Here is a 14,704-nt window from a genome sequence, read left to right on the forward strand (position 1 = left end):
CAGGGCCCTCATTGAAAGCAGTTTTATAACTGACGAGGCTACCCTGGTTAAATAAAACTGGAAATAAATAAAACTGGAAATATGTTGACAATTCCGTGTACGAAATAAGACCATGCAATCGACCTTTTATGCTGATACACTTTGTACAGCACTACATGTAGTACTGTAAATCATTGCACGGAGTGTGCGATGCGTGATTGGCTGCTGGGCCATCGGTTCAGTCATGTGGGGTCATAGAGCTGTATTTACATAGAGCTCTATGTGTGGGGTACACACACTACCAGTATGTAAATGCCTTGGCTGTGTTTCTGGACGAGAGATCGCTGTCATGCGCTGTGCATGCCTTCATAATAATACGAGGGTAGTCTGTATTGACGAGTGTGTGGTGAAGTATACAATGTATACACGGTACGGTACAAAATACATTCTCTATTATAGCGAGCGCAGCTGCTTCGTTCGGCTAGCTGCGGTAGATACTCTTGTCATCTGGGATCATAACAACATCTCGAACCTCCAGGACGTGGGAATGATATGTTTGTTGCTCTAGGCCGATTAAATCATGTATCCCGTACGTGTACGCTCTCTAAATTTTACATTTCGCCATGGCCAGCAGAAACAAACGACCTGTGAAATACATTTCTAAACGGGTTTGTCAAGAACAGTTTGCTTGCGACGGTGCAAACGCTTGTTTCGAGTGTCTGAATTGTGGAACTCGCCAATGCGTTGACTGTGAGAAGCTGCTTCACAAAGCAGAAAGACCAAAATTTTCTTCACACTCTAGGCGCAAAATTGAGCAACTTCCATGCGCTGTAGAGTGTGCCCTGTGTCCTTACAAGCCAGCAGAATATTCCTGTCTTGAATGCAAAACTGTGATTTGTCGAGATTGTAACAAAGAGTATCATCGAGGGAAACTAACGGGTCACCATCGCACACTTCTACCAAAACAAAAACAAGAGGTTAGCGAAGAGAGTGGTGAGCACGAGTCAAATGTACACGTGCCAGTACCAGTGGATCCACAAGCACAAGTAGTAGTCGACATGAATCCATCAAGGCCCCAAGAAGATTGTTTGCCACCCTCTCCTTTCATGGATTCTCTCAGTGAACCAACTCCATGTGAGATCAAGGAGAGGCAAACGACTTTTCTTACAGGCGACATCTCTTCTTCTGCGGCTGATCTCGGTCTGAATTTTATTGGAAGTGAATTGGAGTTTCACAGTTTGTCTCCTTTGGATGTAAGCAAAGATTCGCTCTCATCGCCTGCAAACTTGGACATAGAAAGGGATGATTTCGTGTCTTTTGAAAGCGAGGTTCAAGGTGGACCAGCCTCTCTAGAGTTTCTTTCAGGACATTTTGATAGTTTGGATAAACACCATGTTGCGCAATCCAGTGCAATCGCAGTACCTGCGCCTACAAAGAACAACAGCAAGGAGAGCAGTAGTCATGGGCGTATGACCGTGACGCATCGGGTTACCCGTGCAAGTGGTATACCCGGAAGTACCACAGAAGTAAACAAAGCAGTTGTACGGAGGAGTCAGCAGCAGAGCGAATATGGTCTTGGAGGGCATGGTTTACTCCAAAGCCAAGGGGGATCCCCAGTCAGGGGTGATGAACAAATACTTGAGGAACAATCAAAGGAACATTTCAGTTCTAGCAACACTGAAACTGTGAGCCTACGGGACAGATCTAGGTCAAACTCAACAGATTCAACTCACTCAAACCATTCCATTCTGTCTGCACACAGTTTGGAGAGTTCTGGAAAGAGAAGAATGGAGGCTATTGTCAAACCAGTGAGTAGTGTTAGAGCTGTGCCATTATCTTCAAGGGACAGAGTTCCTGTAGATGAGCCCAAAAAGATGACTGCAGCAAATGCTATGGATGAGGGATGTTACGGTACTCCGCATTGTGGTGGCATTCTGCTGGTGAATGATGCAGAGGTCCTTCAGGTAAAATATGCTGAAGAAGAAAGTAAATATTTCTGCAATTTATGTGTCACATAGATTTTTGCCCTTTTTTTGTTGTATCTTCCCTGAGCTGTAGAGTTTTTGTTTTTGTGGGTTTATTTTTTTAAACTTGCATCTTTGAGTGTGATTGGAGCCATGAAGTTTGCACATTGTGAATTCTCAACAACATTTATACTTTTATTGTCTCAGAACTGTTTACACTGTATGCATACATTCCTTCTTTTATGGCATTTGCTCCGAAGAGCATGTTTTTGCAAAGCTACAATTAATGTACTTGCATGCTTGCCCAGGGTAACTAAAACTCTGTTGTGAAAGTTAAAATTTAGGTATTTGCCCACTGGTCTTATTGGACACTTATAATGCCCATATGAGTAAATGGGGGAAATACTGTACACACCATACACACTGTACTAAGTATATTTTGTTGGCATACAAAATGTATACCATAATATTTCGCAAATTGGAACTTGCGAGACAATTTTAAGAGTCATTCTTGAATTCATGATCAAGAACCAAGAAAATATTCAAAGTATTCTCTGATGGTTAAAAGTTGTAAAATGGAGACAAAGTGTGGATTGTGAATGGGACATAAAAGATACCAACAATTGAAAAAACCTTTTGCATACATGTGCTGTTTTAGTGACTACATTGTAGCTTTGTATGCTTCCATATTGCAGGTCAAAACAGCCAAGGCATTCGTTGAGAAGCTTCAGTGCCAGGGCAAGCCACCCATCAAAGTCATTTCCATCTTTGGAAACACAGGGGACGGGAAGTCACACACATTAAACCACACTTTCTTTCATGGGCAAGAAGTGTTTCACACCTCCCCAACTCAAGAGTCATGCACGATTGGAGTCTGGGCAGCCTATGATGAGAAGACCAACATTGTTGTCTTAGATACAGAAGGCCTTCTTGGGGTATCTGCCAATGAGAACAAGAGGACAAGGCTGTTGCTGAAGGTGATTGCCATCTCTGATGTCATCATATACCGTACAAGAGCTGACCGGCTTCACAGGGACCTGTTCCAGTTCCTAGGGGATGCATCCAAGGCATACCTGAAGCACTTCACGCCAGAGCTGAAGCTTACCCTGGAGAAATGTAACATAAAGGGACCAGTTTCAACTCTAGGGCCTGCTGTTATTGTATTTCATGAGACAACACACACCCTACCCCTTGGAGCAGGTACAGTATGAACATTTCAAATATTACTCAGAACCAAAGTACAAGCAGTTCAGCATGTAGGTACAGTGTATGTTTTGTCATATTTCTGTTGTAAGTAGGAAAATCTGGCATAGACTGAAATAAGATGCAAAAAGTCATTGCTTACATTTCTTTAAACATTAGGATACATAAAAATCTTTGAGTTGGCCTTTTATCACATCTAGATGAGTCATGATAGGTATATTATGAATTATAATTCAGATGTAGTGTGTATTACATGTAGAGTCAAAACTGTCATACACGTAAGTGCTCAAAACTGGAAATATGACTAAAATTCTGTGTTTAACCTTACATGTTTGTGTTGATATTCAACTGGCATCCATGCATATTCATAACAGGTGAAGTCAGAATATTATTGGGAATCTTGAAATCAACTTACATCATTATTTTTAAAAAAAAAGTCCTCTTGAAATGTAGATTACTAGCCGTTTATAATAAATCTGTAAAGGAAGGTCATGTAATGTAGATAGCTACCAACACACACTGTTTATGCAATGCTTATTTGATTTGAACGAGTGATGATGCAACATTGTGTTACTGAAAACAGGAGATGAAACTTTTTGAAATGAAAACAAGACTTGCCTTATTATTTTGCGTAGCAGCTGCAACTCATGCTTCTGGGAGTAGGACAACGTCGGCAGACACTCTGCTACAAGAGCGCTTCAAGGAGCATGGCTGTCACATGGATGCCTTCAGCTGTGTACAGTACATTGGGGTTCAGACTATTGAAGGACCAACCAATTTCAGTACCCTCAGAACAGCCATTCTCAACCACGTCAACAATAGCTCTGTTCGGTCACCCCGACCTCCAGAAGTAGTATTTTGTGCATTAAAGGTTGGTACTATGACTGTCTGGATCTGATGTTTTTGGTAAAACCCGTTTCATTATACGTGTAAGATTGCAGTGTGAGCTATCAAAATAGTCAAAACACAAAATTCAAGATTTATGATACTTTCAGTATCAGTTATACCCCAGACACATAGAAAGCATTCCAAGTAAAGGGGTAATGATGCAATAATATCCTTGATGGTTGAATTCTTGTCAGTTGAAGCTAATTTTCATAGGTATTTATTTGTATCAATATCTCTTGAAATTGTAATTCTACAGTGATGTGCAGAACTGTATCAAAACTAGAATATTTTTTTTTTTCATTTACATGTAAAACATTCAAAATTACTTAAGTTTGATAATATGTATATGTTATCCAAACAACATTTCTACCCATGTATTCTTGATTTAAGGTAGTCTTGTTGCATGAAAAGAGAGCAACTGAATTAAAGATTCTCAAGAGTCATGAAAATATATCGTCTGTGTAGTTTACTTTTAAAATACTTTTCAAGTCATATTTCCTGTTTTTGGCCACTCCTTTAAAAGAACAAAGAAAGAACAAAAAGAAAGATGATACAGATTATGCCACTTTAAGGTATTAGGAACTAATATTACTGTACAAAGTGCCATAACAAGTTTGTAGTTATTTTTGGTTGTATTTATGTTCTGCTGCACTGTAGGGACTGAATGACAAGTTCAGTGGTGCCATTGATGGTATTGTCCCTTCACCCTTCCCTGATGAGTACTTCACCTGTTCAACACGATGTCTGTCATGTGACGCTCGCTGCACAAATACAATGAATCATTGCCAAGACAATGTTTGCCATGAGGCCCCATCCCGCTGCAAATATCAGCACCAATTTGACAACAGGGTCTACATCTGCAAGGTGAGACATCCCAAACATCTTCACTTAAATCATGATACTAAATTTATCACCAGTATGCATACTTTGCCTGATGTGTGAAGTATAGTATTATTTATTGTGGATAGCCTGATTTTAGGATTGTCCTGACTTTTGGGACCTCTTTGATAGACAAGGCACACAACATATTTCAATTTTTCTTGCTGAAATTTGTAGTGCTATGTGAATTTGATTCTTGATTTTAACTGCATGATGCACATGTAACAAGGTATTGTGTTCATGTCATACACACAAGTCACTGGGCAGCATGCATTTTTTTTTTTTGTTTTTTGATCAATAAGACTTGTAAAATCCTGTCATAGAGTAAGTGAACATATCTTGGACACAGTACATGGCACTTAGTAGCATCTGTTGGCATCCCACTTTTGATGTAAATGGCAAAATGCCTACAAGGTAAGATGTGTACTTATAGACACAGATGTTTTATCAAATGTGTACCTGATCATCACTTCTCAAAACAAACTTCATTGGTCTGGGATTTAAAGATTTAATGCTGGTTTGAAATAAGGGGATCTGTTCAGTTTTGGAGCTTCCTAAATGCCTGTGAATTAGCAGCTGTGTGATAAGAGTTGACTGAATTCTTTAGTTTGTACCATCTTAGAGAGGTTGAATCCAAGCAAAACCACAAAATAACAAAACAAAAAAAATGGTCCACCGTCCAAACTTAACCACAATATGGCAAATGCATTGGCGTACTGCAATGTCAGTAAATTTCTGTACACAGAAAGATCTATGTTATCAGGTCAGTGCTGTATTCCAAAGGTTACATGTGTTTACAATTGTGCAAACAGAGGGTCTTCACTGAGTCTTCTCTGTTGTCCTTGTGATAGTTTTCTTTTTGTTTGTTTTTTCTCTCTTTTTTTGTGTACTAAGTCCCCTTTGGGGTCAGTTTTATTCATTCTTAACAGTGTCCCAAAAGGGTTTATATCTGGTAGAGATACAAAGAGATAAATGTATTTAAACAGTGATTAAATATAAATTATGCAAACTAGGTGGCAATGATGGAGCAATGTAAACATGAAATCATGTATAGAGTGAGTTTAGGATCTGGTTTGGGAATGAAGTGTGTACAAATGTACTGTATGTTTCTATATGACATAGCCAGATATGAAAATGGTTATGATCATTACTTAGATATTTATAAAAAGCAGTGTCTGTAAGATTCCAATGAAAGAGAACTGATTAAAATGGCTACTTAGAGCTAAGAAACAATTTTCTCATATAATGTAGTCTAAGGGCTGTAGGAAAATTTGTGTTGTATTGCATGGTATTGTATGCATGAGAGGGGACATCTAGGTGGAATCAGTCTGTGAATATCACTCTAGATTCACCACAGCAGTTTGGAGAGTGTCATGTACAGACTTGACTAACGTGCTTACTCACACATTATTGGTCAGATAGATGGTTACAGTGTCCTGTGTTTCTGTCAAGTCTTGCAGGTTTTCACTATTGAACATTAGAGTGGAACACGACATGACTCCCTGGATGACTGTGTGTTGTATTTATTTCAAATGAGAGCTTCTTAATGTTATGCAGTGTATGCAATTTCATTTTGATTTTTTTTTTTTTTTTGGGGGGGGGGGAGGGGGAAGGGTTACAATATTTTTATTCATTTCTTCTTTCTGTTGACTTATCAGAAGGGTGTGTTGTGCGCATAGTCAGTCAGATATTTGGTCTCTTTGTATGTGAGCTTTTGACATTTGTGTTTGTATTTGTTACTTAAGAAATTAAATGACGCTTTATTAATTTCTTTATTATTTTTTTTTTTTTTTTTACAGTCCTGCTATCAGGGTGGAGAAGAGGTACTGGTTGTGCCCAAGATGTGCTCAGCATCAGACAACTCCTGGATGGGAATGATCAAGTATGCTGTGTCAGGGTGAGTACTTTCTTACTTTCTCAATATACAAGGAGAAGGGGGGGGGGGGGACAATTCCAAGTCAAAACTCCCACTTGAGTGGTTCTCTATAGAAGAGTGCCATTTAGCATCATTTTCTTTATACCTGGTTTACTATAATCATGCACTTATAGGCTTGGAACCAGAGATTAATTTCTTCAAATATAATTTTACACATTGTTGTTTGCATTGTGGTATTTTGAGAAGTAGTATTCAGTCATTTCACAAATTTATTTGCATTTATTAGCAAGGATGACTGTGTGTGTATTCATGCCAATCTAGTTTGAGAGGTCTAAAAGAAGGGCCTATGGCACTTGCATCTCACCATGCTGCGAATGTTGTGTTCATATTAACCAGATTTGTGCTGGAGTGCCCACACTGTGGCGTTATTTACCGCAGCCGTCAGTATTGGTATGGCAACCAGGAACCAGAGATGGAGGCAGTGCGGACGGAGATCAGACATGTCTGGCCAGGGGTTGGTTCTCTCATTGCTTGACCTGTATTTCATTGAAACTAATACAAATGATGGTCAGCTTGGATTTGATGGGGCGAGATGAATTCATAAAATATCCTGTCATTGTTGTACATTAAACTGTGTGTAATTTTGTAACTGATAATTTTGTTGTTTCGGACTCGGGTGTTAATTTAATGTTAGTTATTTTCTTCCCAGTTCTCATGTTTTGTACATGTATTTTTCTTGAAGTGCCATGAACGGCAAAAGGTGGACCTGTGAGCTATACAAGTAGCCACTGTTACTATTGTTATTAGACAATAAGGTTACAAAAAGATTATTATGTGACATCTTTAGTATATAAAATTCTGGAACAAAGAAAACTACACAAATTACTGCCAGAGAGATAGTCTAACATTTGTGCATTCATTCTCCTTTGCCCTTGAGATACATTCAGACTAATAAAAAAAAAAACAGTCTTTAGATTGTTAATAAACCTATGCTTGACTCCCTGCCCAAAGACCATCCCAAGTCCCTTGTAGTTTTGCAAACTATCCTCATGAGTACACCTGCTTTGTTTGTAGGGAAGCACCGTGCTGCAGGGAACACACAATGCTGGAAGACGTTTGTTGGATGGTATTCAACAGGTTGTGGGCGTGGTCAGTAGTGTCAGTGCCAAACCCACCAAGATGATGTCACAATGGATGATGGACCAAATAGCCCCTCCCTACTGGAGACCAAATGCAGAGATCACTGTGAGTTAATCTCCTGAAGTTAATCTAGAATTTGTTAACATTTCCCAAGTTGTTTGTTTGTTTGTTTTTTGCTTGTTTGTTTTTTTGCTTTTTTGTTTGTTGTTGTTTTCTTCACTTTTCCCTTTAATTCAACCTCATGTTAAAGTTGTAAAATCCTGTATAAGTTTTAACTTAGTCTTTAAGATAGACTTTACTTCCATACCAAGCCAGTCTCCACAGCATGGTTGGCATACGGTTATGACTACAGTTGGAAATAAGACCCAATGGATTGTTGCAAAACCCAAAACATGGTGTCGTTATTGTGATTGATACAAATAGAAACATTTTTATCTCAACGTTCCATGCTGCTTAAGATTTTATTCTTGCATGAAAATAAGTTCAAACCAAGGAGGTATACCTCCTTGTTCGAACATAACCTCCTTGATTTTGTTTTCACCTCTTCTGTGTTATATTCTTTTTAAAGTTGATATGCTTGATTAGTGTAGAAATTGGTGCATTTTTAAAATTGATATCAGTCATGCAGTGCAGTAGAATTATCAGGAAGCTTTCTCCCAGGAGTACATTGTGCTCGTTTTCTCACCACCCTTTGAGTATGACTTTATATGTATGGATACACTTTGAAATGTATATGATTAAGATTGTTAATTTGGAATGACAGACAGAACACCAATATCATAGATCCCATGGTTATTTTTTCCTCAGATGTATTGTGTGTGTGTGTGTGTGTGTGTGTGTGTGTGTGTGTGAGTTTGATCTGCTGTACAATGTATTGCCATCATTACAAGGCACTCATTTCAAGAACAGCTACCCCATATCTTTATGCTTGTTTTTCATGATCATTTAAACAGGCTTGCAAGCTGTGTCATCTGAAATTTGACACTGATGAAAGCATCCACCACTGCAGGGCCTGTGGGGAGGGGTTCTGTGATGCCTGCTCCCAACACCAACTACCGGTTCCAGAGAGAGGGTGGGGTCCAAAGCCTGTCAGAGTCTGTGATACATGTTTCAGCCAGAAAACAGAAGGTACTGTGAATTTAACAGTTACCCATCAGAGGACAAATATGTGTTGGTTTGTGTCTGTTTCTACCATGTAGGAAAGTTTTTGTGTGATCCAAATAAAGAAGGTGAAGAAGGAGAAAAAGGGAAGGGAAGAGGAAGATGAGGGGAAGAAGAGGAGGAAAAGATGAAGGAAAAGATGAAGGAAAAGAAGGAGAGAAAGAAGAATGAGAACTTTTTCTACAAAGTTACTACAAAGTTACTGTGTGTGATCAGCACTTTCATAGTCCCATTATTTTGATGTTGGATGATTATACTTCATGATATAACCCATATGTACATCATTGCACAGCACATTTTAACTTTCCAAGTATGGTCAAACTACCACAGTGCAAGCACAAGTGTGCATTAGATGACTGTTGTGTGGCTTGAGGAGTGAAATCATATCATGTGGGACAGTAGGCTTAAAGCCTGACCAAGGACTGAAGAACTTTCAGAACTGGGAATCATTTTCACTAAGTTTTGTCTTGTAGTGTAGATGTGCGGAGTGTAGTTTCAGTATTAAAATCCTTTTTATCAATCTTCCGTCATTCTCCCCACAGATGTTGGTGGAGGCAAGATGCCCATCGACCTGGAAGCTGAGATTGAGAGTGCTATGAGTGAAGAGCCCCAACCAGTGATGGCCAGGAAAGTTGGGGAGGTGCTGCAGACAACCCTAGGGGTACTGGGCTCAGCTGTGAATTACCCAGCTGGTAAGTTATGAGTATAGCATCACACACCACTGGACAGATCTTGAATGAAATGAAAACATCCAACTTCACAATGAGGGAAATATAAATGATATAAGAAGACAATGAACCTACACTGTTTCGGGATGTGTATAGAAGAGGGTCAAATTATGTGTAGTTTATAGATGACACTTCTAAAGTGTCGTACTATAGTAGACCAACACAGTTTTATTACAAATCATGCTTATGTCTTAAGTACTAAATGTATGTATACAATTTTAATACCGTAAAAGCGGAAATCTTTGAGGTGTTGAAATTTTCGCGCATTTTGCGCAACCAGAAACTAGCCGGAAAATAAAAGCATGTGAATATTTTTGTTTGCCATATGTTCAAGTAGTTGATGTCTTGATTCCGCAGAATTAAAAACACGCGAAACTCTTCTTATCCGGCCGAGCGCGAAAAATTAGTCGCGCGAAAATATCCACTTTTACAGTACTTGAGGGATGTAAATATATTGTATTCAATGTGAAGTTCCAGAAATTGTAACGTATGATGTTTTTGCATTCAGTATACTGTAAAACGAATGTTTGCGTGCATTTTAATTTTGCGAATTTCGCGAGAGCAGAGTTTCATGAAATTAAAATACACGCTAAAGATCTTGTCTACACTATATGCACTGAATGTTAGAGACAACTCGCGAAAATTTCATGCCACAAAAATATTGTGCTTTACAGTAAGTGTTCAAATTACACAAAAAGCAGGGCTTACTTGTGTCATTTATAATCTGTTAAAGGGTGTGTACAGTTCTGGTCGAGGTGAGGATTTAGCTTTTAACGTTTTGCGAGATATTCAGAAACCACTCTATGAGATGTCAAAGAGCATGTAATTCTAAGGGGGTATCAAAAGTTTATTTGATGAAAATCGGTTTTGAAATGGCTGAGATATCCAAAAACAAGGTGAAACAAAGAGATCCTAATAAAGTTGGGGCCTGTCGCCTTTTATTATTGTCACTTTTTTGGATATCTCAGCCATTTGAAAACCAATTTTCATCAAATAAACGTTGAATCCTTCTTAAAATTACATGCTCTTTCACATTTCATAAAAGGTTTCTCATTATCTCACTTGAGAATGTTCAAAACATGAATCCCCACCTCAACCAGTACTGTACAGTCCCTTTAATGTTCTGATAGAGAAACACTCTAAAGAGTCAGTAGTTTAATAAGTTTACCAGGATTTGTTGCATACCATGTAACAGCATTATTTACAAACCTCATTGTTTATTTCTTTGCTCTAAATTTGGTTTTCTTAGGAATGCTGATAGAGGCAGCAAGGCCAGCCTACTGGATTCCTGACAGTGAGATCACAGAGTGTATCGCATGCAGGGAGCCGTTTACCCCAAAGCTAAAGATCCACCACTGCAGGGCATGTGGGCAGGGAGTGTGTGCAGACTGCTCCCCAGTCTGCAGGCCAGTCCCCTCCAGGGGGTGGGACATACCAGTCAGAGTGTGCCGCCTGTGTGATGCAAAGGAGGGACAGCTGTAGAGAGGTTGTGGAATGAGGCCAGGAGGTGAAGAATACCATCATGCTCTCTTCCTGGTCACATGATTTAGGAAGTGACAGTATGAAAGAGGAGAATGATGTGATGGTCTCTCAAGAATCCGTCTTCTCAAGATGGTATGGGGTTTTCTTATTTCAGGAAAGTGAGAAGAGCTCCGGAAGGTCACTATTCGTCAGGCAATGCCCCTCATGTATGTCCATCTTATTGTGTTACCATTTATGACTGATGGAATAGGTTCATTCAGCTCCATTTTTGATGGACGGCATCTAGCGAGGTTGTCTTATAAATGCAGAGTAGAATGGAGTTGTAGACGAGGGTTGAGTTTTAACTGCTGACATGGTGGGGTCAGATAAATGGAGTCTGCTGGACTGATTTGATGGAACTTTATCTTCTGTTGAGATTGTAACTATGTGTAAATGCAACTCAATTTCTATCTGGTAAATTGTATGTGTCCACTGAGAGATGTTCACTAGTTAATATTTCATCGGTGTCAACATAACTTTGTGGAAAACGCATTGAAGGATTGAGTTGGCATCTACATCTACTGGCTCTAGATGTGTACATACGCTCACAAACATGGGCTTACAAATTCTTCAAATATTCACACCTTCAAATCTACACACCTTGGCCCGAATTCACGAAGGTGGTACAAACAAAACCATGGTCTAAACCATGGACAAAAACCATGGAGCGCCAAGTGTCAAACAGAATATTTCGTTACGAAATTGGTCATTTCGTCGACAAAATGACTGTTTCGTTAACGAAATTATCATTTCGTGGACGAAATGTTCATTTAGTTACAAAATGTTGTCATTTCTTTACAAAATAATCATTTCATTGACGAAATGACCGATTTCGTAGCGAAATATCGCATGCGACACTTGGCATTCCATGGTTTTAGTCCATGGTTTAAACCATGGTTTCATTTGTACCACCTTCGTGAATTCGGGCCCTTGTGTACATACCAAGTACAACAAAGTCATGATGATGACCTTCTACTCATTTCATGTGGCATCATGGATATTACCATACACTTTTTTTTCCTCCTTTTTTTTTTTTTGCTATATACTTATGTATGAAAGTTCTTGTGTGAAGTCCATGTATATCCTCTCTGCATACGAACTAGTTTACAGGTGATTATTATCACTTATGTGTGATGTACTAACACCATCTGAATACACAGTACTCAGAACTCCTGTGTATGTCCATGGAAGGGTAAAGTGATGTGTGATATTTGTGTGATAAATTGTTCCTTGTTGTACAGCTGCATCATATGTGGTACAGAATGAACAGCTGGCTGATTAGCATTGATTGCTTGATTATGCTAGTGTATTCTTTGTCATGGAACAAGAAAGTTCAACCAAACACACACACACACACACACACACACACACACACACACACACACACACACACAAAAAAACTTAATGGAGGTAAAGTATTCTAGCAATTGCAAGCTGATATGGAAAAGTAAAACAACAGAGGAGCTACGGTACATGTATGGCTTGAGAATGAAATTGATATGCTTCTGGCTGTTTGTGCATAAAGAACAAACATGACACAAATTATGGACATTACTTACTTCAGCAGTAATGACATGTAAATTTCACCTTTAGTAAAGTGCAATATCTGTAGCTGATGCAACACCTGTGCCCTGTTGCATGAAACCCTTACCGCTGGACTTACCGCTCCTTTCTAGCGGTAAGTCTTCAAATTAGCGGTAAAGCTTATAATCCTTGATGCTGATTGGCTGTGACGCCTAATTTTTACGGTAGTTACCATTGAAATTCAACGGTAAGTTTTATGCAATGGGCCACAGATGTATTGTAAAGAATTAGCAAGACCTTGACATTTCAAAAGAAACAAGCAATTTTGATTGGACATGATTTTACGGTCCACTACAACAAAATTTCAGACTCGAAATAAAAAAAAAAGGAGAAAACCATTAAAGCAAGGAACCAAGGTATTAAAATGTAAATAAAAATTAAAGCAATAGGATCAGTGGAAAGTTTGGCTGAGTAGGACAAATGAGGAGAAGGCTACCATCCCTAGTTTACTGCATTTCTGTTGGCTAACAAGATGTCCTATTTACTCATCAACATAACGGTAAACCTCTCGATTTTGCAATAGCAGTACTACTCATTTTCTGTTTTCAGGAAATTTTTATTACAAGTAATTCAATCGTGTCAGAATAGAAATGTCACAACTCTGCATGAAACTGATGAAAGGAAATCATGCCTGTATCTGTCTTCACAGATTAACCTCCTGCTTGGTATACACTCACTGTGTAGTTAGAATGCGTTTTGTCTTCAAAAAGAGTTTTTTGAACTTAAAATTGGCATGTACATTGTAACACTAGTGTTGTATGAATGCCTGTTGTTAAATGACTGATATTCACACTGTCATAACTTCAGTATTGGTTGTCTGATATCAGTCATATTTGCATTGATCAGCAGTGCATTACCTGCTTTCATTTCAAATTATATTCTGTTTGAGAAAATGTCATTCTAACTGATATACCTTTTCATGTTGACATTTTACATCAGTTCCTTTTGGATTTTGGATTGTAATAGAAATAACTATATAGGTTTGTGTATGAAAATAAAAGTGCAATACTACATCATGATCATCGTGAGAAATAGAATGAAACAAAACAAACAAAATGAACTAGATGGTGGATATTAAAGTGTCCCATGTTTTGATGCATCAGTGATTCAAGCTAAATCAGGCCGAAGTCAAACTGAAAGAAGCAGGCTAATTTTCTTCTTCCCCATTTGCAGATTATTATATGGATATATTATATCTTGCCAACAGGGAATCTCTCATTGCCCAATAGATTGTACAATTTGTAACTGTATTTTGTATGTATGATAAGTGAGCAACAGTGTCAGCAGTATACAGATGATAAAGAACATTATCCATGTAAATAGTAAATTAATATATTCATTGTACATTTTCCATGTTTTAATCTGCATTGCTGATGTATGGTTATAAGATTATGTCCACTACTGATTTTTTCCCCTTTGTATAGATACATGTTGAAGTGAATATGATGTGTAACATTGTTCATCAGTGGGATTTCCACACACAGAAAGAAAGAAAAAAAGAACATATGACCAATGAAATATCATTACAGACGTAAACATTTGTCCAAGCACTTTTGCCTATTAACATCTCATGAAGAAATAACACATGTGAAACCAGTTTGTTTGTTGTCACTAATTCTTTTTTTTTTTTGGGGGGGGGGGGGCAATGTGCAAAACTATCAAAGTTTCAGGGTGTCAAAAGTTCCCTGCTGTACACAGGGAAAGTTATTGTGATTACAAGGTCTGTTGGGCCACACTTAGATTGCTAGTCGGCAAGAAAGTATGTTTGTACGCAACTTGGA

The 14,704-nt window shown here is 38.5% G+C and overlaps 1 protein-coding gene across 1 annotated transcript; it reads left to right on the plus strand.

Annotated features, from left to right (window-relative positions):
• The first annotated feature begins 602 nt into the window (after nt 1-602).
• On the plus strand, nt 603-11,754 carry LOC140246681 (zinc finger FYVE domain-containing protein 1-like). Its single transcript, XM_072326024.1, has 10 exons — nt 603-1,943; nt 2,639-3,143; nt 3,785-4,017; nt 4,692-4,898; nt 6,713-6,810; nt 7,186-7,303; nt 7,864-8,034; nt 8,883-9,057; nt 9,633-9,782; nt 11,068-11,754. Exons 1-10 carry the CDS (start codon nt 603-605, stop codon nt 11,298-11,300), a joined length of 3,231 nt encoding a protein of 1,076 aa, XP_072182125.1. The 3' UTR covers nt 11,301-11,754.
• The last annotated feature ends 2,950 nt before the right edge of the window (nt 11,755-14,704 follow it).

Source organism: Diadema setosum, chromosome 1 (assembly GCF_964275005.1).
Source record: "Diadema setosum chromosome 1, eeDiaSeto1, whole genome shotgun sequence".
Taxonomy (NCBI): Eukaryota; Metazoa; Echinodermata; class Echinoidea; order Diadematoida; family Diadematidae; genus Diadema; species Diadema setosum.

Bases quoted from the DNA above. Each gene is read 5' to 3' on its own strand.
- LOC140246681 (XM_072326024.1), top strand. From the start codon at position 603: ATGGCCAGCAGAAACAAACGACCTGTGAAATACATTTCTAAACGGGTT. The intron at 4,018-4,691 runs GTTGGTACTATG...GCTGCACTGTAG, and splicing joins TAGTATTTTGTGCATTAAAG to GGACTGAATGACAAGTTCAG. The intron at 6,811-7,185 runs GTGAGTACTTTC...CATATTAACCAG, and splicing joins ATCAAGTATGCTGTGTCAGG to ATTTGTGCTGGAGTGCCCAC.